We start from the raw sequence: 26,625 nt of genomic DNA on the forward strand, positions 1-26,625 counted from the left end.
ATTATAACTAATAATAACTACGAGTAGAACAACACCTGTCCTGAAACTTCAGGTTATTGAATGAATTTTTTCTTCCAAACATAAGTGTGTGCCAAGTGGCTTTTACCATCTTCCTGTTCTATGACGATATCCAAAGGGGAGATCATTTTGTTCTGAAGGATCAGTTCCAGCATATAATGAACTTTACATAGCTTCATGATGTAAAACATATTTCAGACTTATCATTTCAGAATATCTTCATGTTATGCCTTTTTCCACTTATAATGTTGGTGACAATTTATGTAAACATATACCACATACAGTATACCCTTCAAAATCTCAGTTTATCCTTACACAGCATTTCTCCTGTGATAAGTCAACACTGCGAGTGTTAAATTATTACACTAACATTGTTAATTTAACACTGAATTGATTCAACACGGGTGAATTAGCTGTGTAGAACTAAACAGGCTGTTTTTTGTTTTTGCACTTTTAAGACTGATATATGTAATCCATACTGTTTGGCTGCAAACAATGTGCCTAATGATGCTCAGACTAGTAACGGAAGTCTTTACAGGAATCTGGCAATGCACATAAATAAGTAATTAACTGGTTTGTTTTTCCACAGTTTATTCTTATACTGACAAACCTGGACAATCAGCAAGAATAATGGGAAAATCTGATGTTTAACAATAACATTGTGTGAAATGTAATGAAAAGTCTGGAAAGACTAAGAACAATTTTTTTAGAACATTTTAAATTTGAGTACATCCAGTTAAAGCTGTAAAAAGAAATGAAAGCTAAAGTGATTCTGGAAAATATCAGCTTTCCCCACATTCTCCCTGGTGCTGCTTCACTCGAGTTGATTGAGACCCAGAGTAAGACACAAAAAACCAAAGGGATCAAACCCTATATACAGTCGACTCATACAACATAACACTCCACATCCTCCAACTGCTATCAACACCCATTGCACCTTAGCACTGAAATACAGAGGAGCCAACCTGAGAGAGAGAGAGAGAGAGAGAATGACAATAAGTGAGTATGAGAAGAGTGAGTGAGTGTGAGAAATAGAGTAAATACAGAAGAAGATTTAATACAGAACCTCATGTGCCCCCTACCTTCCCTGTGCAGACTTGGCGTATCCATAGAAATACTGATAACGTCCATAAAGATATAGGAGCCCCAGGAAGGCAGCTACAGCTTGAGTAGTAACATAAAAAAGTATGTAAAAAAAAATCACAATATATACTTTTCTCAAAATTAAACAACTATGGCCCTATATATATTTTACATGTGTGTATTAAACTCAACAATGAATTTAATGTTCTGAACTTAAATTGTACATTAAAATGCCATATAGAGATGTTTTCTCTGTAAGGGGATAACGTATTGGGGGTTAAAACTGGTCAAACCCTCCCTCATTAAATGTTTTAGGTCTTCACGTGTGCCTTGAGCCCTTCATGATAATATACCTCACCTATTAATACCACACACATTACTGAGTAGTTAATATAATTAGTATAAGTACAGAATTGCAAGACATCAAAATTCTTTTGAAAATAAAACCAAAGAAAGAAGTAACACATCCCTACTTATCAGTTTGTAGCTGTGACAGTATGGTTTTGAAAGATTTCAGTGTTTCAGCAGACATTACAGACTTTAAAGTATAAACATATCTGCACTGCTGCACTGCCCAAAACCATTTCCTCCTGTACTTACCAGAAGCTTATTACTGATGTGCAGCATAAGATTAGAAGGTATAAGGCTACGAACCATCTCTTGCACTCTCAGTGATCTTTTAATAATCAGCACTGGAACTAGTTGTGTTTACACACTGTGCAGGTCTGAAAAGTTTGTAGCATTTTTGCATCTCACAGTTTTGTTTGTATGTAAATCTGAGAGGTATGAGATGTTATCTTCCTCTCTATTTCAGTGCTTACCTTGACTGAAGAAAAGTCCTGCCACCCAAAGTGTAATGATAAACAATGGAAAGTACTCAGAACAGTTTGCTCTGGTAAATGAGAAATGAGAATGTTTGAGCGTATCTTATATTTAACATACAGTCATGTGCAAACATTTAGGAACCCCTGGTCAAATTACAGGTGTTGATTTTCCATTTGAAAATAGGTTCACACTTCCTAGGTTCACACATTACCTTTTTTTAATAATGTAATTTGCCCAGGGGTACCATGACTTTTACATATATGTAAAATATTTCTAGTTTCTTGATGAACTCAGGTTAGCCTGTAATAAATGTTGTAGGATATGGGAACACTTTACATGTACCGTGCTACATAACATCGATATAACCATGCTATAAACAAGGTCAGACATTAAAGCAGTGGCAGATAATACCCAATAGTAATATAGTAATATGACATCGGCTATGATGCCTTTATAACATGTGGATGTCAGTGATATGTAACAGCATTCATATCTAAACTCACTGGGCTCTGAAGATCCTCTCGAACTCAGGGGGTCCTGTTGTAGATGGAGGAGGAACAGAATACTTTCGCCGAGCATAGATCACCTGTAGGGAGAAGTACGCTGCCAGGACAAAGCCAAAAATTTTATTTCTATAAGATACTACTATATATTTTTATACAAGCACTAAGGTGGTTTTTTTCCCCTAATATGAAGGTTATGATGCAGTATGAGTTATGGGTAGTTTATAAACACTGTGCCGCTCAGTGGAGATATCCAGACTACATTTTAATACATCTCACAGGTTTTCTATAAAAGCTGTTAAGACATAAACAGAATAGTTACAGTTCTGCTGTAAGAAAGACTGGTGCTGACAGAGACCAGGGAATATGAAGGAAAAATGTCTACATTTTTATGACTTACATTGACTAGATTACTGCAGCTCATTAACTGTTAGGTAAATGTTCTCACACACCAGATCATGGAAACGTATAACACATGTTAAGGCCTACACTGGCTCTAGCTATGGAACCATCTCCTTGTATTTTGGTATGTGCCCTGTGTGGCTAATTGTCAAAGAGGCAAAACAATACACAACCCTTAGAGAGAACACTGCATATTTCATGACACATATGTTGAAGTCAGTAAATTTAAAAACAGAAATTGTGCTGTAGAAAAAGGGGGGAGGGGGCATGTTTAAAATATGTTCAATCCGAAAAATACACAAAGTCCATTCCTACCTTGCTCCAGCACCCCAAGCACTGTGACTGCAGCTACACACACCACCTGATCAAGCATCGTTACACAGGCCACACAATGGGCTCAATACTACAACTTCTCTCTTCTGTCCCTTTAATACAAGTAGCATTCAGACCGTTCTTCCTATCTTTCCCCATCTTTGTGTGGGTGGGGCACTGCAGGGTTAATATACATCCAAAGTTCTGTGCAAATACAAAGAACACTGTCCTGATGAGGAGGAAGCTCTGAGGTAATCAAATGAAGGTTTAAAAATAGAAAGTAACACACTTGTTTATTAAGATGTTAGGGACCTGTACACATCAGAGCCTTGTAAATCTAAAGTATACTTTCTGACATATCACAGTTGGTGTGGTCTGTGCATTATTGCAGACCCAGGATTGAATCCCTTGGTGCTATACATACATTTATGATCTATTCCACATATAATACACATTTTTAATATCTGAAATCCTAGTGTTTTAAAAACTCAATGTATGTATGTGGTAAATACAGCATGTTGCAAAAATGCTGGAAGTTACTCAACTTTGATCTATTCCTGAGTGTCACACAGGACAGAACGGGCTGTCAGGCCTCTAAATTGAACCCGATGTAACGTGTTAACACATCAAGAACATTACATAAACGTGCATAGCTTCCAGTAAATGAAGAACCAACTGTTTTCATCATTTTCAGTGGGTTTCAGACCGCTGCCCCTGAAGTGACAGTATCTGTGCTGTTTGCATACCAACATCCTAGAGCCCTGAGGCAACTGGGTCTTTCGTGTCATGGCTGCAGCAGTGTTCCTCTTTCTCTTCTCCATCATGTTTACATATGTGCAGCAGAATGCACTCTGCCACCTATTGGTCAACATCAGGAGACATGTCACAGATAACATCAAAATAGGTGAAAAAATGTAAAAAGCTGACATGCTGGCCGTTCTGTCACACTCCATGACCATTTTTCAATTCCTGACTCATATTCAGATCCGATGCTAGAGACGAGGCTAATTTTATCTAGTCTTCTCCCAGCATTAGACCCGTGGTTCCCAAAGTGGGGGGAGTGCAGCAAGACAAATGAGTAATGTTTGAGCAGCACTGTGTTTTATGAAGGGAGGGGGGGGGCTCCAAATATTCTTATATAAGAAAGGTGAACAGAACCATTTTGGGAACCACTGTGAACAACATTTTTGGGAAACAGAGATAAATCCCAATTTTACCATATTTACAAAATTAATTTTTAAACCACAAATACGTGTGGAACTACTTTCTAAATTCTGATCTTGTGAAACCAGAGCTGCCCTGAAATTTTTACAAGCAACCTTAAATGCAGTGCAAATGTTCCATGTCCATTATACTAAATGTGCAACATTTTGCAATTACAATCTGTCTGAATGAATCTTACAAATGTACTTGTGTACTTCCAGTACATTCAAACCTGCCAGCATCCTTCAAACAAACAGGATAAACAAAACACATCACACGAAACTGTTTCTAAAGAACTATATTTACATAATACTCTTGTTTTTTGCAGAGAACAATAATAAAAAGTATAAAATACTTACAAAAATTCGCAACAATGTACATATAAAAATAAGATCTATTCTCTCCAGAACATTAGGAAATGCATACATACAAAAAATATATATAAATAAACAAGAAGCCCTGTCAGATATTGAAATGAGCACACTCAAAGGATGCAGACAGTCAGCTGAAATCCAAAACAAACACACTCATTTCTCAGTTTGGAAAAAGGTCACCAACCCCAATGTAACACTCAAAAAAAAAAAAAAAGGGGCAGGGAAAAAATGTCTCAATTTGAGGGCTTCTGCACAGTCGTCTGGAAATATTGCAGAGTAACCGTTCTCCTTTAGTGTAACGTTTAACAGAAAACAGAGTTTTCATGTTAGTGTTGTAGTGTAATGCTAAAGTCTATGGGCCCTCCACTCTTAACCGTTTATTCCCACTGAATCAAATCTAATTATTTTGTATAGCACTTTTTACATCTGATATTGTCACAAAGCAGCTTCACAGAATTTCAGCAATGACAAAGTTTTGACATGAAACCATCACTGAACCATGAACCAAGGAAGTCTCTCTGTTTCTCCCCTGTTTTTATCAGTCATGGATGTGTAAATGAAAGATATTTACCTCAAGGCCACTGATGCAGGACTAAGGCTTTTAGGACTCTACGTAAAGGGTAAAATGATCTCTTATCCTATAAAGGTCTGTGACATCAAATATAGTCCATGTTTTTATTTAAATAAAAATCAGGCAATATTCAGACCTCTTCTGGTCTGCCCCATCCTAGAGCACACAAGCAATGAAACAAATCAGGCGAAAGTATGTAGTCTGGCTGCAGCTTAACAGCAAAAAGGCAGAGAAGCAGTGTGTGTGTGTGTGTGTGTGTGTTTACCCATCACATCTGGGTACGATTCAGTGGTTTTATTACTGAGCCACAGGTTCAGTAGTAGATTTTATTTTCCTCTACTTATTTTCATTCCAGCCCTGGGAATACTCAATATACACAGGCTTTTGGTCCTGTGCCCCACTCTCCTTACATTATATACACTTCACTTGTACATATGCAATACAGGGAACCAAATAAACAGCAGTTCTGACTATAGTACAGCCAGTAATTTCATCCTACGCTTTGACAACTGTACTCACTTACAGTCTTCTTTATCCCACTGCACACCCCTTTACTGGAATGTGCAAAATTGTGATTGGCCAGAGTGACCAACTCACTGATGACTAGCCAACAGTTCGTCCAGGTCATCCATCCACTCTTGCGTCGACTGGTTCTTCAGCAGCGAGTCCACCAGGTCGCTCTCCCCAGGGAAGCTGGGCAAACTGCCACTCGGCTGAGAGTTATAGCCAAACTGTAGTTGCTGTCCTGCTGATCTGTTAACCTGGTAGGCCTGGTTGCACTGCATTCCTGCGGTACGGTTGGGCACCTGACTCCCTTGCGGCTGCCCAAATGCCCCCAGGTCCGATAGCACTTGCTGAGACTGAGTTGGTGTTGGCTGACCTTGCTGGGGCGGCTGCTGCTGGTTGGGAGGAGGCAGCTGTTGCCCCATGCTAGAACTGTTGGTCCTTTGCTGAGCCATGCCGGGCATCATCTGGCCAGGGTTCATGCCAGTCATTGCCCTGTTGGCCGCACCATTGCCCATGGCGGCTTGAGTGAAAGAAGCACTACCTGGCATTTTAGGCATCCGTGGCTGCATGTGGAATCCCGAATTGGGGAAACCAGAGGGAATGCCACCATTGCTGGGATTAGGCTGGTTTGCCATTCCCTGCTGGAGACCAGGGTGAGGTTGTTGCTGCTGTTGTTGCTGCTGCTGTTGCCAGGATTGGGCCTGTGGTGCCATGGCACCTGGGATATTACTAGGCATGGAGCTGTTCATGGTTGAATTCATGCTGTTAGGTAGTGTGCTGGGCATGCTGTTAGGTAGGCGAGCTAGCTGCTGCTGCTGCTTCAGCATTGCAGGATTGGGCTGACCCTTCATATGGGCCTGCTGCTGGGTCAGAACATTCTGTCTGTAGGCTGCCGTCATGGCTGAAACTGGCAGTCTTTGCTGATTAGGGTGGGATGGGTGCATGGGCATGTTACCATATAGAACCTGCATATCAAGCCCACTAGGGCAGGACGAAATGTCTGCTTGACCCCCTTGAGGAGGGGCACCAGGGGCAGGGCCACCACCTTGACCCATTCCCATCATGCCCTGTGTCTGTGGGAACATGCGCTGTGCAGCGGGGTTGGGGCCACCGAGGGAGTTCACATTGCCCATAGGCTGAGTAGAACCTAACAGACAAAGACAGAGAAAATGGAACGTTTACATAATGATGTCCATGTACTAATTTTGTTACTCGGATCAATTGAAAAAAGTAACCAGTGACATTTGGAGTTATAGTTCTTTGGCAAATTTGACATCAAAGCACTCATTTACTAGATGTGCAGGAAGAACTCATCTCAACGCTGACTGTTAGAGGCAAAGGCAGGCGCCACACCAATATGGTATGTACACAATGATATTCATAATAGGGCTGTTTTTAAAGAAGGAAATAATTGTATAATTTTATGTGATTAATCGTCTTGCCCCTTCCTAAAACTGAAGCTTTTAATAATTAACATCTAAATGTAAAACAAGGAAGAACCAATGTATTAACTTTTTTAAATGAATCTTAAAATTCTATTTAAAACTTCCTTGTATTTACATTGAGGATGGTCTAAACATGTAGTGTGATATGCATGGTAACAAATATAAAACCATTATTTTGCATTTAAAAAACATATTCTAAGTGAAGTTCTGATTATTTTTGAATTATTTTTAATTTGCTGAGTAAAAGTTCCAATGATAGCTTTAGCGTTGAATACAGTAGCTTTAAAGGAGAAAATTAACACTACAGTGCAGCTCATGGCTCAAATGTGGAGGGATTCAGTGACACATGACATGAAGAGCTATAGCTGTGTGAGTTTAAGCATGCAGGAGCAAGAGTGAGTGAGATAAGAAAGTGTAGGAAAGTAAAGTTATGATATTTAATACATATTTCAGCATAAATAAAACTTAATCTACTGAACTCAACTGTCGTGACTCTGTTTACGCTGTTAGATAAAACAGCTAATAAGTCATTTGGCTCTGTAAAAAGAGGAAATTGTGGCCACATATATTTTTTGGTATTATGTGACCAAAAATTGCGGTAAATAAATTCCTGTGTTGGCTAACATGCATGAACGCATTAATTTTTATAGCATATATTTGTACATTACACCAGAATGAGGTTGTTGCTTTCTTGAACAATGAAATACATTAAACAATCACTGATAACCATAACAATTAAAAAATATGCAGTGAAATTATTCTGGCCTTATTTCCAAGACCTATAATACACTATAAGACGGTGAGGGATTTTTTTTAAAGATTCCCTGAAAAGTTAAACTGAGTAAAGTATTTGCTCATAAAACTGATTAACACAGAAGGCACCGAAACCTTTAAAAACAAATACACACACATTACTGCATTTTAACCTTCACATAAGTTGAAAGTAGCACGGCGGCAAACTGAATGTCTATTACCCTTCTAACATCAGCGGCGCCTACTCACAAACCGTACTGTTTGTTTGCGCTTCAAATGACTCAGTCAGTAAACATACTTTGCATATCAGGTGGGCCAAAACCTTAAAGGGAACAAAGGCATGTCTGTATGCAAAGTCTGGCCCATGTGGCTTTCACACACCGAACTTTTCAGCATGAACAGGGAAAGGCAGGATTTTTTTTAATTAAAAAAATAATAATAAATAAAACAAAAGCACGCAAAGAGCAAAAGAGAAACATTCAACTTAATGAAGTTTCCAGGACACCTCAAGAGGTGGAGACATGTACCTGGAAACTGTGGAACCTGTTGCTGGAATGGGTTCTGCTGGGCAGAGGGGTTCTGTTGGTCCTGGTACTGAGGTGGGGGACGCGTTAGATGCCTCTGTAGTTGCTGCTCCTGCTGTTGCCGCTGCTTTTCCTGAGAAAACATTTAAAAGTATATATTCATGAGAACAACTCACCATCTAATGAAACCAAATCAGCATTACTCAAATGTATTGAAACAATATAGTTTCTCAAATGCGGCTGGCGCCACTCAGAGGGCATGCAAACCACTGCAACTGCTGTTGGTGATTTACAAGTTCAATCCTCAAAAACTAAAAGAAAAAAAAAATGTACTACAACATGTACAGCCTGAGTTTGTACCCCCCCCCCCCTTCAATACCAAATCCTCCTGCCCATCATTTGGATTTGATCCAGGCCTTTACCGTTAAGAATAAATCAATAATTTGTCTGCATAAACTGTACACTAGGAGAGAGCAGGCTCCACATGTTAAATTAAACAGGCACATTATACTGGGAAGCCTTTATCACAGTGGGCAATGTCTTGATTTATCATCTGTGATCATCACTCTGGCTTTAGAGCAAATAGGTCCATCCAAATGACAGTGATGGGATAGAAGATATATCTACTGCAATAGAGAAAATATTATATGGGGGTGTTTATATGCCTAAAATAGAAATTAAATAACATTAAGCATGGTTTATTAATGAAACTGGAGATATGTTTATAGAGGAATCACACACTCATGGCTAAAATGACCTTGATGATATGATATGTGTACTAAAATATATTGTTAAATCTGATTTCGTGAAAGTTAATTGTGCATTTCCAAAGGGATCAGTGCTGCAACAAAGTGTTTCATACTCTATATAAATTATATTTGTCCAAATTGCTAAAATTAGTATTTTTTGAAGATTATAATCATTTACATAAAAGTTCCAAAGTTTGAAACAGCCTCAGAATACGGTGGAAAATAAATTGGAAGATGTAAAGCAATGGTTCAGTATTAAGTTTTTACTGAATTTACGTAAAGCACTGTTTATAATATTTGGTAATAAACTAATTTTAAAATTAAAAATTAAGATTGGTGATGTGAGAACAGTGTCTGAAATTAAATCAAGTAGGAAACAACATAGTAATATAAATGTAAAATGGGTAAAACCATCAGAATAATATATAAAACTAAAAGATATACTGAACAAGAACTCATTTTATATACCATAATATTATTCCCTATTTCCATAGACGACCTACTGTGTGGAGGTCTTGAGAAAACATAAAATACCAACACAAATATTCATGCAACAGAATAAAGCTATTATAAATTATAAAAGTAGTATAAATTGATTTTTCAGAAATTGTTTGAATTTAGAGACTGTCAGTATGAAATAAGGGGAATAGGGAAGTCTAAGAAACAAATACAAAAGGTCACAAGAACTTGTACAGTACTGACCTGCTCAGCCATCATCTGTCTCTGTTGTCCCAAAAGGAACTGTTTTTGCTGTGAAGTCATCATCTGTATTTGCTGTTGCTGCTGCTTCTGCAGGTTGCTGAGATAGTTCGGATGGTTAGTCGCCATGCCACTGCCACCCGGTTGCGTTGCCATGGAGCCAACAGGACCTGGGACATGAGGACCTGAAGGGTAGGTACCAGCTTCCTGCTGAAAGACAGGGAGAAAACAGCATCATTAGCAAATGGAACTATGGTGTTTTCTTTATTCATATACTATAAAGTGTGCTGTGGTGCTCATCTTTTCATGCTTGTACTGTATTTGAATGTGTTCTATGTATTAACTATTGTAAGTGTCTTTGAGTTCTTGAAAAGAGTTATATTAACATAATGTATTATTATTCTCTTCTGCCCTGTGAAGGACTGGCGCCCCCTACAGGGTGTATTCCCACCTTGCGCCCAATGATTCCAGGTAGGCTCTGGACCCACCGCGAACCTGAATTGGATAAGCGGTTACAGATAATGAATTAATTATTTAATTATTCTCTTCACTAGGGTCTACTGTATAAAAACTAATGTTTCATCAGTTAATCAGTGCGATTAGTCTAAGGAGGAACCAATACTGAAATAAAAACAACAAGATCCAGGCGTTAACGGACATAGCAAATTTTCACAATCTGAGATGTCCATGCTGTTGTTAAGCTACACTCATACACTCAGGTTTGTTGATGATGAAGCAGAGGGGGGCTGATATAACAGGGAGCCCTCCTATTCCTGCTACGTTCTGGCCCCCCCTTTTCAGACACATTGTTCTGTAAGGCCTGCCAGAGTTACAACTTGCACTTTCAATCTTGGAGCGCCCAGGCACCTGGAAACAAATATCATAATTAACTGTGTTCTGTAGCGAGCTGAACAAATTCTCATCCTGTCTGATCTGGTGCTACAGAACAGTTTTTCAGCTCGGGCCATCCCTTCCTGCAAAACAAATGACCAGCTTTGAACAAGATGCTGTACTTGCCCCACCTACCCTCCAGATGAGACCTCAAGATTTGGGGGTTACAGCCCATGGCTGCCAACTTACTGTTTAGACTGGGCCTTTACATTAACTGGAATTGCTCATTGTTCACCTGCATCACACTATACTTTCTTAGCAGAAATCTTAAGAGACTCATAACATGCTGTTATAAACTGTGGAGTCATTGTAAATCCATGATGTTTTCATGAATCCTTTTCATTTTCTATTTTTGAGTTTTTCCTCTGCCCCCACGAAGCTAGAACCATGAATTATGTGAAACTAATTTGTGAAAGCGACAGTGTTAATGTTAATTAAATTTGATGTAATTCTTGTCTTTTATCCTTTAACACAGCTAATGAGGCCTAATATTTATCCAAAGTTTAATAAGGAATGTTAAAGTAGTGAAACCAAACAATTAGCTGAAATAGGTGAGGGCTTTAGATAACACACCTCTCCTGGACATCAAGAACAGAAGACAAAGCCATCATGTCATTACAGAAAGTTTTGTCACCGATTTAATTCATTATTGTAGTTTGATTCTAAAGCCTGCATGGTCAACTATTTAATACCACTACAGTGTAAAGAACCCCAAAAACAACAACAACAAAAAAGAAATCATACTATAGCAGCATTTATGGTTCACCACAGCTATAATGCACAGCATAGCATTTAAAAATAAACCAAAGATGCAACCATTGACCACTGTCCATTCACACACACACACACACATTCTTTCTCATCTATGGAAAAATACAAGTGTCCAAACAGTAACTAAAAAGCAAGAATCTCAGATCCAGCCTAAAATGTGTATTGCACTGGAAAATACAAGAGCAAAATGAAAAAACAGCAATACATTAAATGGAGAATCAAAAGATAGAGCAAAAAGTTCAGCTTGAGAGAGGAAAAAACCCAAGTGGGTTATGCAGCTATATTTAAATATGGACAGCAGCAAAAAAGAGAGAGGGGGGCTGATCCCAAAATACTCTTAGAGGGACGAAAGCCAGGGGAGGGGGAGGACCAATGCATGAAAGACTGCTTTGTCGTATTTCTGTCCCTCCCTCTCTCCCTCCCTCTGTTCTTCTCAACTCTCCCTTTCTCTACTGACTCCTCTGTCACAGGGCTGCAACCTCACGGCCATCCCAGCCCCCAGCCCCGTGTGAGTGTGTGTGTGTGTGTGTGTGTGTGTGTGTGTGTGTGTGTGTGGGAGCAAACGCCTGCCAGCACTCTGCTCCTTAGCAACCAGCTGCCTGACCCAGACAAACTCTGTTCATCCCCAGGGCTGAAGTGGCCTGCTGCCAGACATACAGACAACCACACACACATTAAACACAGCCTACTAAATCAAAACAAAAAGTAATATGAATCAAAAATAAACACTAAAAAGCTAATAATAATGATAAAAAAGTATGATCACCTAATAACATTAACACAAATATTTCTGCAAACGCATCAGTGCCCAATAGTGAAGTGGATTGCCAACAATTAGTTAAAACTTAACGTAATTACCAATAAAACGCAGAGATGAACATGTAATCCTAAACGTAATTTGATATCTTGAATTAATACCATTTTATTGCACATATAAATTAGAATGTTCTAGAAACCTGACTGTTTAGCTGCACCGGGTTAATACTTTTTATTTTGACAAGAGTTTCTTTCAATGACTCATTGATCGCTTCAGTCTGTCCAAAATAAACCAGAAGGAATAGGGTTGCTATTATTAGTAACAGCAGTAAAAGTCAATCTCCAGACCCTTTTGAACACGGGTGATGTTCTTGGAAAGCTCGGCAGATGTAATTGGGGATTAAAAGTACAATAGTAATTATTCAAATAATCTCCTTAATTGTCAATATGTTAACTAGTACATGATGGCACTATATCTGTAAATGTTAAGTTGTACTGCCTTACCTGTGGGTGTGGCAAATGTGTCGGCGGTCTGAAAGATATGGTTGGCCTTTGTTTCATTTGCTGCTGCTGCTGCTGCTGTTGCTGCTGCTGCTGCTGCTGCTGCTGCTGCTGCTGCTGCTGCTGGCGAAGGAGGTTGAAGATAGCTGCTTTGTTCTGTGGCTGCGATGCTGCTGGGCCTCTGGGTGGCCCAGGCGCACCAGCTTCGAAATGGCTCAGGGGCTTTGTGTTCCTATAGTCCAACATGGCTGCCTGACTTCCTGCACTAGGTGGGTGACTGAGGGTGCCTGCAGGTGCTGCAGGATGACCCAGCATCGGATGTGGACCAGGCTGCATGTAGCCACCTGGGGCACCTGCTTTGGGTGAACCTTTGTTAGGTTGCTGCCCAGGTATGAGCAGGGACTTTGGGTGCTGAAAGTCTGGGGGATAAAGTGAGGGGCTAGTGGGCTTGTCTAGGCCAAAAGTGCCTCCCAAGGGACTCTGGCTTGGAGTGTTAGGGGGCCAGTTTGAGGGGTGATTGGGCTGCTGATGGAATTTGGGTGCCTGTGGCTGCTGTTTGTGTTGTTGCTGTTTCTGTGACTGGTGCTGCTGGCTCTGCATCAGCTGAGCCCTCTGCTGCTCTCTTGCAGCTAGCTGCTGCAACTGCTGAGCTGGTGAGAGGTCTTTAGGTGGCCCGGACAGCAGGTGGTTCTGGAGAGGTCTGGATGCTTGGCCTGGCTGCTGCTGCGGATGCTGGGGCCCAGGAAGGGCTGGGGAGGAGGCAGCTGATGGAGCTGTAACTGGAGATCCAGTGTGCAGCAGAGACCCAGATGAGGAGGGCGGGACATGAGGGGAGCCTGTCCGGGAGTCTTGCTCAAAAGCAGAGGACGATGAGGCTGGAGCTGGGGAAACCTCGGATTTGACTGTGCTGGCAAGGTCTGGAGGCAGGTGGTTAGGAGGTGCACCACCAGACAAAAGGTCAGGATCCTTCCGGTCCTCAAAACCATCATTAAAGAGTTCTTGGATTTCCTCATAAGGAACAGAGCGATTGAACTCTTCCATAAGCTCAGTCCACTCCTGCTCATTCAGGTTGAGGTCAGGGAGAATGATATTGCCATTGGTTCCTCCTGTGGGCAGGATGTCATCCATAGGCTCCTGCTTCATCTCCTTCAGGCGGATGTCAGATTCAGAGCCTCGTACAGCACATCCATCAGTCAATCCCATGCCATTTTGCTCTGTGCCACCAGTTGAGTGTGTGCCATTCAGTACCATAGAGTCAGCACTCACTCCATGCTTGGTATCCATGGGAGAAAGAGGAGGCACGGCACCATTCGTGGTCCCATTATGGCCACCAATAGCATCTTCCAAGCAAGACTTTTTGGAAGCAGGGTAGCCATCACTGAAACCATTGACCTGGTCACGGCCTAGTGGAGAGCTTGTAATTTCCAGCTTTCTCTTCACAGTTTCCTGCAACTAATGTTAAAAGAAAAAATATATATTAATATTAAAATGACACCCTACTACCTTCAGTAATGTTCTACAAACTGTATATAATAAAAATAACAGTTCAGAATGCAAAAGACAGACAGTAACACTGAAATCAGAAATGCAAATGAAAACACACATGTAATAAATGTCTATAAATGAGGAAAAAAAGTGATTAAAGTTAAATAAACAGCAATTAATTGATAAGAAATGTACATTTTACCTAATGAAACTGATGAAATACATTTCCAAAACCCATGGTAATTACCATGCACTTTTAGCAAAGTACGAAAGGAGCCGTTCACAGCAGGAAACTTAACTGGTGCATCTGGTGTTTAGTGCGATGCCACAGACGACATACTATCACAATGATCAAACAGAATCTGAAATAATGTCAATTCTCCATTCAAGTTTTCTTTTCTACGTTTTAAAGATGTTTCTTGTGCACCGACACCACTTTATAAAATACTAGGATTTTATTTTATAAATAAAATCCCCATATTTTGTTGTTTTAATCCAATTGAACCAAACTAATAAAGCAAGTACAAATTGCATAATTATAACTGCAAACAGTAATCTCACTTTTTTTGTACAAGGAACATTCACTCTACTGTTTCTACCACTATTACAGTGGCTCGCTGAGGCGGCAGTTTCATCTCAACACAAGTAGATTTGAGCTGAGCTGGTTGCTTGCTACGGGTAAATCAAGGCGGTCTGTCTGATCTTAACACCCTCCTCAACACACACACACGCACGCTTAGCCAATGACAGAGTTCCTGCAGGGCTTTTGAACCAGAAAAACCGGTCTCTTTTTTGCCCTCTGTCTTTCGAGATACAAATGCACACCCTTATGTACTCTCTCTCACACACCCAAATGGGCTCAAACTTTTCCCAAGTATTTACCACTTTGCGATTCTCACTCTCCCTTACTTTCACCCCTCATTCTCCTTTTATCCCACTTCCCCTCAACCACCACCCCCCATCCCCACCTTCCCTCCCTGCCTTCATGACTCCCCCTCTTCACAACCACCATCACCACAGGCCCAAGCCACATGAGACTAATTACCATGTGTATGGATGTACAGACCACAACAAAAGAGGCAGCGCAGTGACTGCAGAGGTTTGCGAGAGCGTGCCGAATTCCTGCCCAGGCGCAGCTCGTCTTTGAAGCCCCCACTGGCACAATGAGTTCTCTCTAGGCCCACAGTCTAGGAGCAGTTGTTCCAGCCAAGTGCCAGGCAAAAGCTGCCTACACCAACCAAGAGCCACCAATCTAGCTTTACACACTCAAAGGACCTACTCTGCATTTGCAGCTTCAGCTTAACAATGACCTAAACTGTTACATGAGGATCACCCATGAAACTCTGCTGAGTGTGGTTAACACTCTGTAATTACACACTGAGAAATGTATAAAATTAGTTTTCTCTCTCAAAATAGCATTTTAAAACGTTGCTGGCCAGAAAAGATTGAGCACAACTTTTAGTTTTTCCTCAAGCTGTAAATCTAGCAATATGATATGCCAGTTATGGTGCTAATTTTGATACTGTATCAGCACAATGATAGCTGAGAAAGACCGAACACAGGCCAAGTGCCTAAAAGGGTGGATGAGTTATACTGAGTCATTCTCTGAGGGGAGGGGTGAGTCCACATTGCTACTGAGAAACCCTGGATGTAAAAGCATTGCAGAACCACACCAAAAGAAAATTTGATTACACTTTCCTTGTGAAATTAAGATGCAGAGAATATCATACACACTGTGACCTGTACTGAGTGACTTAAAGACACTAAACACACAACCCATGAACTTTGACTAATCTGTATACAGCATACAAATATTTCCTGTTCCACACCATGGGATTAGAATAGTGACTTGCATGTACACATGCATACACACCACAGCTGTCCTGGGGCATTGGGAACAATGGTGAGTCAACAGTGTGGGCGAGCTGGGGGGGAGGGGTGAGATATATCCTGAGTCATGCTAAACACCCTGTGCAATCACCCCTTCAATACTAAAGTCTTTCTATCCTACAACCATTGACCAAGCCCCAGAGGGGTAAAAGCTTATATACAAAGGACCATAACTTTCCATAGTTTTGAAAATAGTAATTTGCAGTCATATTTTTGTTATTGTACTTGTTATATAACACGTTATATATGGAAACATGCTGCTGTACATTTGTGAGGGTATGTGGCATAGCCACAAATGTCTGTGCAGTACTCTACTCGGAGTAAATTGAGAGATTTGATTGCATCTAAAAAAGGCAAACTAACTCCATGATGTTGTAGGCAATGCAGTCTCAGAGAGAATTTACATTAGTGAGAGTTAGTCATTCACCTATATCTATTACATATACGGACTCCTCATTAGCACCAACATTGACCTTATGAAATGAACTGGATATTGGACAAAAGTGAATACATTACATGCTTTGAGTATATTTTTAACTAGTGGTGTAACGTAACAGACAATAGGGCTGGGTACGAACACCAGTACTTTTAAAAGGTAACAACTAAAATACATACATTTTCCAAAACGACGCAGACAACACTCTCTGCCATATCATGTTCGCAGTAAGATGTCTGAATCATTTTTGGCTACCTTCAGTTTGTAATTAGTTTAAGTACTTTGCATATAGTGTTTAATTTCAAAAATAATACGGATAAAAACAGTGAAAACAATATTCTCAGACAGCATTTTACAGTGTCATTTTTGGCTGCCCACCTGCCTTTGGGATTTTTATGGCCACTATGTCATGCATAAAATTATAGATTAATTTCCCAATGAAGGAACTGATGAGACAATATCTTGCTTTCTTACCAAGTGATTCTGAATTTTAAAAAATAACTTGTTAACTTATGCCAAACTCCAGTCACTATTAGTAGTCTCTTGAAGGATCCGGACACTCTGCATGGCTGAGTACATGTCCCTGTGTGAGTTAAGTCTGAATGTCTATATCAGCCCCTACACCATTATAATTTTTACGACTACGACTGTTAACATGAATAGAGATTGCTCGGAAAGCCGTTAAATGGTACATGATTGTATTTGTAACTGCAAGCTGGCCATGGCAACACTTCTAAATGGAGCAAAAACCTGGTTAAACTAAATATAATTAAAACTAAAATGTGTGCGATATTTAACAGCCTGAAAGCCAAGTCCCTTAACAATAATTTAAGTGTGTAATTGACAAATTCAAAGGCATTCTTGGGTGTGTGTGTGTGTGTGTGTGTGTGTGTGTATGTATATATATATATATATATATATATATATATATATATATATATATATATATATATATATTTTTTTTTTTTTTTTTAAGAAGAATTCAGCTTGGAAAAAAAGTCCTCTATATGCACTCTTAAAACTCACATTTAATTCTATTATATCTCATTTTCTTCATTCAATAAACGTCAACCACTATGTTTGCTTTTTAGCTGGGATTTCCACTTAATGTCTCTGAATACACCTTTATGTCATCACTGTTTAAAACTGAAATTTTGTTATTACAAAGAGTGTAAAGTACCGAAAAATTAGCATTGGGTACAGTTCAAACGTGACAGGCAACTAACACCAACCCACACACTGTTCATTGTGCAGATGAACCATAGATTAATAATCTACCCATAATAAAATACAGTTTCACTGCTGCCATTACTGTTATAAATATAACCTATTCATAAATCACCATGCAGAGGTGTAGTAACAAGACAAAGCAGACATGTTTACACAAATGGGAAATGTTCAAAACATCTGACAGTCACAGATACTGGAAGAGCGGAAGAACTTGAAAAGCCTCCCGCATCATTTAAGTCACATGCAGGGAAGCATTTTGGCTTCTGTGTAAAATATAATGATGATGGAAAAACAGTGCTGGACAACACTGCTACGGTTTGTAGGTATTGTGTCACAAGTAAACCATATGACAATGGCATTTGAAACAAGATCACCCAGATCTGTCAATAACAGGACCAGGAACCAAGACACAACAACAGCTTCTCACCACAGCATTTAAGAGAGCCTTTGCTGTAGGCAAAGCAATCCCATACCTATTGGGACGTGAATGGATGCAGACTTGAATCCATACCTTATTGTGGAAAAAGTGCTATGTCAAACTATGAAATCTCCTCACATACCCATTATAGTATGAAAAATGTGACAGGTCTCTAGGAACTGGAAAAGATTAACATTTTAAACAAGTTATTCAAGGCCCCCTATTCTGCCCTCACCCACAGATGGGTGGACCTCTAGGGCTACGGACATCTGTGTGACTCAGAACTCACTACATCACAGCAGAGTAGGAAATGGCCTCTCTATTAAAGACACACTGGCACAAATCTGGTGTAGGTTCTTTTAGTGGACAGGCATATATTCATATACTAATGTCACTTTAACAACCAAGGATTAAATATTTTAAAAATTTATTTAAACTCTGTGCTTCTGGAAAGTTCTTCATTTTATAAGATCAAATATAAAAAGTCTACAAATTATGAAAAATGGAAATGCAAAGTTACAACGGATCCAACAAAAAATACCTATTTCTTGACTCAGAGACCTTGATATGATTTGAATTATGAGTTTTATGGTCCACTGCACCCTGAGTTACAAGTAATATAACAATAACAGCTTTAAATTTTAAGAAGAGCTTACAATTTAAATTCGTACTGGATAATAATACAATGAGTATGTCGATCTCTCCACTATAGCACACTAAAGTCTATTGTTTGTATACACTCATTGTGCTGTATTCAATCAAACTTGGGAATAGTTGAGTCTTTTTTAAATAATAAAATATATACTTCCTCTACACATTTTGGCCATCATTCCATCCATCCAGACTAAGTTTGACATAAGGTTGTCAACATCACATGCTCATCAGAAAATTAAGACTAAGTGCACAAACCTCAAACAGACATCCATCCATCCATCCATTATCTGTAACCGCTTATCCAATTTTAGGGTCGCAGGGGGTCCAGAGCCTACCTGGAATCATTGGGCGCAAGGCGGGAATACACCCTGGAGGGGACGCCAGTCCTTCACAGGGCAACACAGACACACACACATTCACACCTATGGACACTTTCGAGTCGCCAATCCACCTGCAACGTGTGTTTTTGGACTGTGGGAGGAAACCGGAGCACCCGGAGGAAACCCACGCGGACACGGGGAGAACACACCAACTCCTCACAGACAGTCACCCGGAGCGGGAATCGAACCCACAACCTCCAGGCCCCTGGAGCTGTGTGACTGCGACACTACCTGCTGCGCCACCGTGCCGCCCTCAAACAGACATGCTGAGCAATTTTTCTCTAATAGATGTTTAATACAACACTCAATTTTAGTATACAGTGGAACCTCTACCTACGAACTTGATCCGTTCCATGACCCGGTTCGTAAGTATAAAAGTTCATTTCTCGAGTCAATTTTCCCCATTTGAATTAATGGAAAAGCAATTAATGCATTCCAGCCCCCACCCCGAAAGTCACCCTTTTTGCACCAATATATGTTTACAACACTCTCAAATTAGTAAAAAAAATACATGTAGCATTACTAAAAATAAAAAAGAAATACAGTGGTAACAGTAATAAAAATGAAATAAAAAAAGTTTTAAGTGGTTACATATCGCTACCTTGAAGACGTGACGACTGGCTGGAGGAGTAACACAGGCACTGGCTGTATGACGGGAGGTGGGAGGTGGGTGGAATAATGGAGAGTAGGCGAATGGGTGAATGTGGGGAGACGAAGCGTAGATACGGTTTAACTTAGCACGAATTTCGATGTCTGCTATTTACACAAATGCTAAATTGCTAAAACTACAATTTGCTAATCTTAAAAGCTCACTCAAGTCTGGGCGCTGGAAGACTCGCCTATTGGGGCCAGTGGCCATTTCCAGCCGCCGGCTCGGGTTCGTTTCTAGAGTCATGGTTGGTGGAGGCAAAAAATATTCAAACGCCTGTTTCGTATCTTGAAAAGTTCGTTAGTAGAGGTTCCACTGTATACAACTTCTTACTATTTTGTGCTGCTTTCCTTGTGACTTTCAATTACAAAGCTTCTCCTCAGTATTGGCCAGGGCTATACATGTCCCTGCTGCTGCTGGTTGTTTCTTATTCAATATATGAAAGTCTCCGATTGGCCACAAGGCTGGCGCTCATCACCTATCCAGATCAATATTCACTTGGCTGTGTAAACTAATGAACATTGTTAAAGAGTCTCAGGGGTGAGTGCCTCTTAACCACTTGAACCAGCACAACAAACATTAACAGCACCACCACTACGTCAATGTAGCTGCAGTGGCGAGAATGATCCATGACCCAAAAATACCTGCTCTGTGGTGGCCCTGTGGGAATACTGACCACTGAAGAACAGGGTGAAAGGGGGAATGCAAAGCAACAGATGTACTGCAGTCAGTTATAGTAGAACTACAAAGTGCAACAATATGGTCAGTGGTGCTGATAAAATTGACAATGACTGTAGAAACAAGGTCATTTTGATGATTTGGCTTATGGGTGTTTATTTGCACAGCACTGAAATCTGATTTGTTTCCTGTAAGATTAAAGTTTTTTTAATCCCCTTCCTACACTTTGAACTAATTGCTATTGCAAATATGATTAAAGTTTCCTAGTTCATTGCCAAGTTCTAATAACTTACACTGCTACATGCTGTATGAGCATTCTGTAGTCAATGAACAAACCAACAAAACGTATTACATAATAATAACAATAAAAAAAACTTCAGGTTACAAATTTTGGTGATCATTAATAATTTAGCCTTGATATGCTTTTGACGTTTACAAGTCTAAAAAAAACATGTATAATTTTTAATACTGAATGAACACATGATTTGTAACTACAATATTTAGCTATGTCAATATTTTCATGCCTGTCTTATTGAAAATGACATTGCCTAGTGCTTCTTTATGATCCAAAAAAAATTAATACTTTATAATAAACAAATCAACACACCGAATAGGACTATGCTTTTACACTTGATCTCAGACATGATGGTTAAATATAGCATAACACTTTTAAGACAACTGGATTTGGAGTACTTTCCAACATGTTTTATTAATCACTGTGACAGAACACGCGCCGATTTAGGGGGATGCATCAATGCCGTTTTTTTCCCCAAATGAGTTTGAGTACAAGTATGTGCCTTTTGGAACTTGCCGATACTTACACTTTATAGTGTAGTTATTAATGAAAACATTTTTGTTTAATCAAAAACTTTATTATTCATTTCTGAAACTGTCCATCTTTTTTTTTTTTAGCATTTTCCCCCAATACACTACCAATAATTTGAATTTCCCTCTGGGATCAATGAAGTATCTATCTATGTATATAATAGCAACATGAGCAACAAGCTCTGGATATGCATTTGCACAGTGTTGTGTATCTTTGGTAAGATGATACGGCTGGGAGGTTCTGCACTTAGGAGAGTTTATATATTGGCAAGTGTTTATTAAAGAGAAGCAGCCTGATATATGGCGTTGGATCCAATTCAAAATTCGCGAGCAGAGAAAATACTTTAATTTGAGGAAAAACCATGTCGGGCAATGAACAGTGCTCTCGCAAACAGGAAAATACATTTTGAGTGAATAAAAATCCACCTAGTTCCAGGACAGTCACTGTCAGCATACTCACTGCTCACCGCTTTGCTTGGGATGCCATCACTGATTGTGAAATAACTCCAGATCGCTGACATTTTGAGTTGTCTGCTCATTAATGCAGCAACGTCCACTAGGCACAAAGTATCGGATGTTGGTATTGGAGCCTTGTTTGCAATTACAAGTACGAGGAAATGAACATGGTATCGGGCAAATACCTGATTTCAGTATCGGTATTCATCCATCTCTACTCAAGTATTAATAATTCTTATATTTTATTTTTTTTAATTAAAAAATCTGAATGTCTGCAGTGGCATATGTGAAATGCTCTATACATTTATGCAAAGTACTTGTTCAATTACGCACACCAATTATTTTCAAAAGTCCAATAAAAAAAGAACTGATTTGGCCTATTCAGCAGATTCATTTTCGCCTCCTGGAAAAAGAGAGTCAGTACCTTACATCAGATTCAAAAAATAGCTTGAGAAATAAATCAAATAATATAAATTGCTGAAACACGAGTTTGGTAATCTATGTCACCATTTTAATTACACAAAACAAAGCATGGTGATGTCAAATCACAGATTTGCTAAAAAACGTTTATTTAAGACCACCAATCCGTTTATTCACATTGTGCGCTTTCATCATTTCAGGTGCCTTTTGTGCTGTAATGCAGACTTGTTGCCCTCATCACTTTCATTCTGTGTGCCATGTTCTCCCTGTGTGCTCATTAGGGAAAACCACAGCCTGCAAGCATTGAGTTTTCAGCTCGAAGTTCTTATTGATGAAACGGACTGTGAAATTGATGTAGGGTTTGTCCGTCCTTATGCTGCAATTAATTTTTCTCAAATCATTTATTTGCACTCAGTCTTAGTCAAGACAACAAATGTGAATGGGTGGTTTTCACTGTATATACAGCGCTTGCTTGACCTTTAAAAGTCCAAAAAATGATGTGCTTTATTATCAAATCTATTTATGGCACCATAAAATTAAACCTTTTAGTGATAAATCATTAAAGATTTATCATCAATACTGAGGAGAAAAGGGGTATATTTCTCCATTAACTTAATTAAGAGTAGTATCAGTAGAGCAGTAGTATTTCAGCAATTCACAATTTAGCTACAAAAAAAATAGGTTAGTAGAGTACTTATACCACAATTAAAATAAACTCTAAATGAACCAGTTAAGGATGCTTTCTTAAAGTACATTTAACTGAAATGACAATGCCGCCAATTATATTCTTTGAAGAAATAACTTTCTAAAGTGGTCTATTCAGTAAAACATATTAATTATGTTCTATTATATATATTTATATTATGCATAGCCTTCAGAATCAGACAATTTCTGATTTGAATTTCAAAATAAAATGATTTAACATATGAATGCCCCTTTCTGTTCTGTCACAACTCCATATCTAGTAAAGCAGCATGTTTTTCTAACCTACTTAGTCTGCAAACTCACCATGTAGAGAGGGCATGTTCACTGGATTCATTAATATAAACTAAGCATAACCTGCTTTAAGTACTTTCTGTCAGACTACAGTCAACCCGTAGTCCGACATTAGAGGGAAGGAAATCACTGCTCTCATGTTTTCAGAACCTGGCAACTAAGAGCTGAGGTAGGAGGTAGCTGCTTACACCATGCTAAAATCGTGTAGGACGAAACTTAATGCATTTACTCAATGTCGGTTTTTGGTTTTAGTTAAAAAGCACATTTCTACAACTTGTCTCGAACCATAACCACAGTTTGGAGAGATTCACCCCACCAGGGAGTGTTGCGCATGGTCAACACCGAGATCATGTGATGCAGAAACATCAAGCACAGGTTGGAGGCTGCTGCTCCTGGCATTTAAAAGCCTTTCCAATGGCCTGTTACTTTCTCTATCCAACTTTAATCAGTTTCAACTGTGAATGCATATCTGTGGTTACCAATTCTAGCCTTGGAGTAGCCCTCCCCAGCACATTCTGATATTATTTAAACTCTAAAATATCTTGATGATTAGTTAGATCAGGATAGTATTTCCCAGATAATCTTAACAAAACCTCAATTACAGTTGTTTTAAAAATGTGGCACTACTAGTGCAGTGTCTGTGACCAAGTTGTTCAATGTGACCTGCATCATGTAGAAGTATGCCAACATTATATTTAAACGTTTGAATACTACAGAGAAACACTGATTTATTGATATTCTAAATAGACATCCTCTACATAGCACATATTTACAGATGTTATGTCCCTGAAGGCTTCAGTGAGTAATTAATTGTACTGGGTTATCTGTAGAGGATGTGTACTGAGAAAATCAACAACAAAAAAAGTCAGCTGACCAGGGTCGCCTTAAAAGGTGTATAATATATTTGCCATATCCTCCATCCCCGTGGGGGGGTAGAATATTGACTTACTGCGATCAGAGTGCTGTTCCTACTCTGTTCTCCGGCAGCTCCTCCGCTCTCCGGTAGCTCACAGTTAGTTCCTCCGGCTCCAGCTGCTCTTTGGCCCGCGGTCTCACTGCTGGCCGTGGCCGCTGCGCCTTGCTGCCGGTGTTTGTTGGAGCGCTTGGCCTTGGTCTGGAGGCAGCGTTGGTGCAGGGCGAAGGTCTGCTGCCTCTCCAGCTCCATGCGCTCCATGGCGGTGCTCTCGTAGCGGCTCTCGCAGCCGTTGTGGTGCCGCCTGAAAAGCTCGATCCGCCGGCGGAGTCGCTCCATCACCGCGCTGTGCCGCGGAACTACGAAGTCCGCCATCGTGGAGCTTCTTTCTGTTTGTCTTCTTTAAAGTCAGCAGAGCTCCGGATACAAGCAAGTTTATACTGCTGATTCTGCTGCTTTCCTCGCTGTGTGGGCGACTCTACGCTCCCCTCCTCCTTCTCCCTCTGCCTTCACAAAACACACTCAACTGCCTCCATTTTTTGTCAATATTTGCCTACTAGTGCTCTACCACGGCCAAGAGAATGTGAACATAGTTTAGCGAGCCGGCGTGAACTAAAACGTGTGTCGTTTCAGTTACATACGCCGTATGTCTGCAACACAAATCACGGTCTGTCTGGTAAACAACCACACGATCGAAGTTTATTTTTCCCCTTGAAACAAACACAAGCCGAGTTGAACCGACGACCCAAACACTGATTCAGCAGGTCTGTTTAACTGTGACCTGAAAACCCATAACAACGTGCAAAGTGACTTAATGGAATAAAATCGACTTCACTAACAACCAGGGCATAATGAAGGAAGAGGTGAAGTCACCAGCCACGCTGTGTACAGTGCCCTTCTCCTGATACCATCCAGTTCAATTTTAACGACAAAACACAAGCGCCTACACTTTACCGACCAACTTCACCGAACACCACCTCCACCAGCAGCGTGGCCCCTCAGCACAGACGGACTTTCAGTAAACTATCCCCGCGGTGTCGTTAGCTGGAAAATCACGACGTTTTGTAATGATATCTAACAGCAGAAGAGTGGTGTCCGACACGGTTCAATAGAAAGTAACGTTAGCTAAGTTCATCATATTGAGCCTATGTGGTTTGTACAGACGAAAGCGTGTATCTCCAAATTGGTAACTGCACAGAAGGAAAACTCCTCCTAACTTTGAATGGAAGACAGCGAAGCTGGATTTTTCAGCCAGTAAACACGGGCCGTTTCCTTTCGCCTATTCATTCTGATATCTGAGCGAACCGTAAAGGCCAACTGCCATTTCCAATTTCAATAAAAGAGCAAAAGCAAAGCACGAAAACCTCGGTTCAGTTTCGATCCAGAGAAACGAAAATGACAGACGTGACCTCACTTTCCAGACATTCCTCTTGTCTTTAAACGGACGACAACGACAGGTTTCTATAAACTTACCCCGTTATAAACTCAGAGCCCCACACTCATCAGCTCTGGACTCTCAAACTAAACTTTCAGAGACGAGGAACATTTCTGAGGCAAAAAAACTGCGACCGCGTTAAAATGAGTTCAGAAAGGCAGACGGCCACGTATATCATCGCCCTTAGGGTTAAAACAAATTCGAAGCCACTTTTAAAAACTTTTAGCCTTTAAACACAGCCCCGCTCGCCGCTAACAGCTGATCCCGGAGTTAAAGCTCTGCTGCTCGGCGCGGCGCTGCGGATGTAGCGGGTTTAGCGAGCTAAGCTAACTCTCCTCATAACAAAAGCGGGATGAAAACCTCTCACTCCGGTGAAGCTCCGTCCAAAAGTCTCCCTCTCTGCGGGTCGCGGAGGCCGGTCCCCGGCGACCAACGAAAACAAAACCCGCCGCGCCGAACCGATAAAACTCCGCTTCTCCGCTGCTATGTCTATTGTTTTCCAGTGTACTGGCAGTCCTTCGTCGCCATCTTGTAACAAGTTTTTTCTTTCTTTTTTCCTCTCCTTTTTTCTAACCTTTGCATCACAGACTCGCGTCACCGAGAACCTCCCGTCCTGCCCTCTACTCATGACCGACAGCTAGCTCAGCCAATCACAGAGAGCTATAGAGGTGACGTAGTCAGACTTGGAAAAACACATTCCACTACGCTGTGTAGACAACACTGGACCCGGAGTCACAGGGGGATAGTTCTCTAATGATTTTTATGGAAATTACTCCCAACTCTTATTGTCTGAGTACACATTCCAGTGTGTGTGTGTGTGTGTGTGGAGTGTTGTTTTACCTCCACATTAGTTAATATAAACTTTTAAAGCAC

General features: G+C 40.2%; 2 protein-coding genes across 3 annotated transcripts; both read right to left on the bottom strand.

Annotated features, from left to right (window-relative positions):
* Positions 1 to 428: 428 nt before the first annotated feature.
* ltc4s (leukotriene C4 synthase) lies at positions 429 to 3,255 on the bottom strand. The gene is made up of 5 exons (XM_066649290.1): positions 3,147 to 3,255; positions 2,430 to 2,529; positions 1,923 to 1,993; positions 1,101 to 1,182; positions 429 to 983 (listed from the first exon to the last, which is right to left on the bottom strand). Exons 1-5 carry the CDS (start codon positions 3,202 to 3,204, stop codon positions 833 to 835), a joined length of 462 nt encoding a protein of 153 aa, XP_066505387.1. The 5' UTR covers positions 3,205 to 3,255; the 3' UTR covers positions 429 to 832.
* Positions 3,256 to 4,653: 1,398 nt separating this feature from the next.
* maml1 (mastermind-like transcriptional coactivator 1) lies at positions 4,654 to 26,288 on the bottom strand. 2 transcript variants are annotated; one of them, XM_066649646.1, is made up of 5 exons: positions 24,354 to 26,288; positions 12,891 to 14,339; positions 9,972 to 10,175; positions 8,524 to 8,653; positions 4,654 to 6,945 (listed from the first exon to the last, which is right to left on the bottom strand). In XM_066649646.1, the coding sequence occupies exons 1-5, from the start codon at positions 24,690 to 24,692 to the stop codon at positions 5,885 to 5,887; spliced, it is 3,183 nt and encodes a 1,060-aa protein (XP_066505743.1). In that variant the 5' UTR covers positions 24,693 to 26,288; the 3' UTR covers positions 4,654 to 5,884. The 2 variants fall into 2 exon arrangements, with proteins under 2 accessions (XP_066505743.1, XP_066505742.1); XM_066649645.1 differs by having other exon boundaries at positions 9,972 to 10,178.
* Positions 26,289 to 26,625: the final 337 nt, after the last annotated feature.

Source organism: Hoplias malabaricus, chromosome 17 (genome assembly GCF_029633855.1).
Source record: "Hoplias malabaricus isolate fHopMal1 chromosome 17, fHopMal1.hap1, whole genome shotgun sequence".
NCBI lineage: Eukaryota > Metazoa > Chordata > Actinopteri > Characiformes > Erythrinidae > Hoplias > Hoplias malabaricus.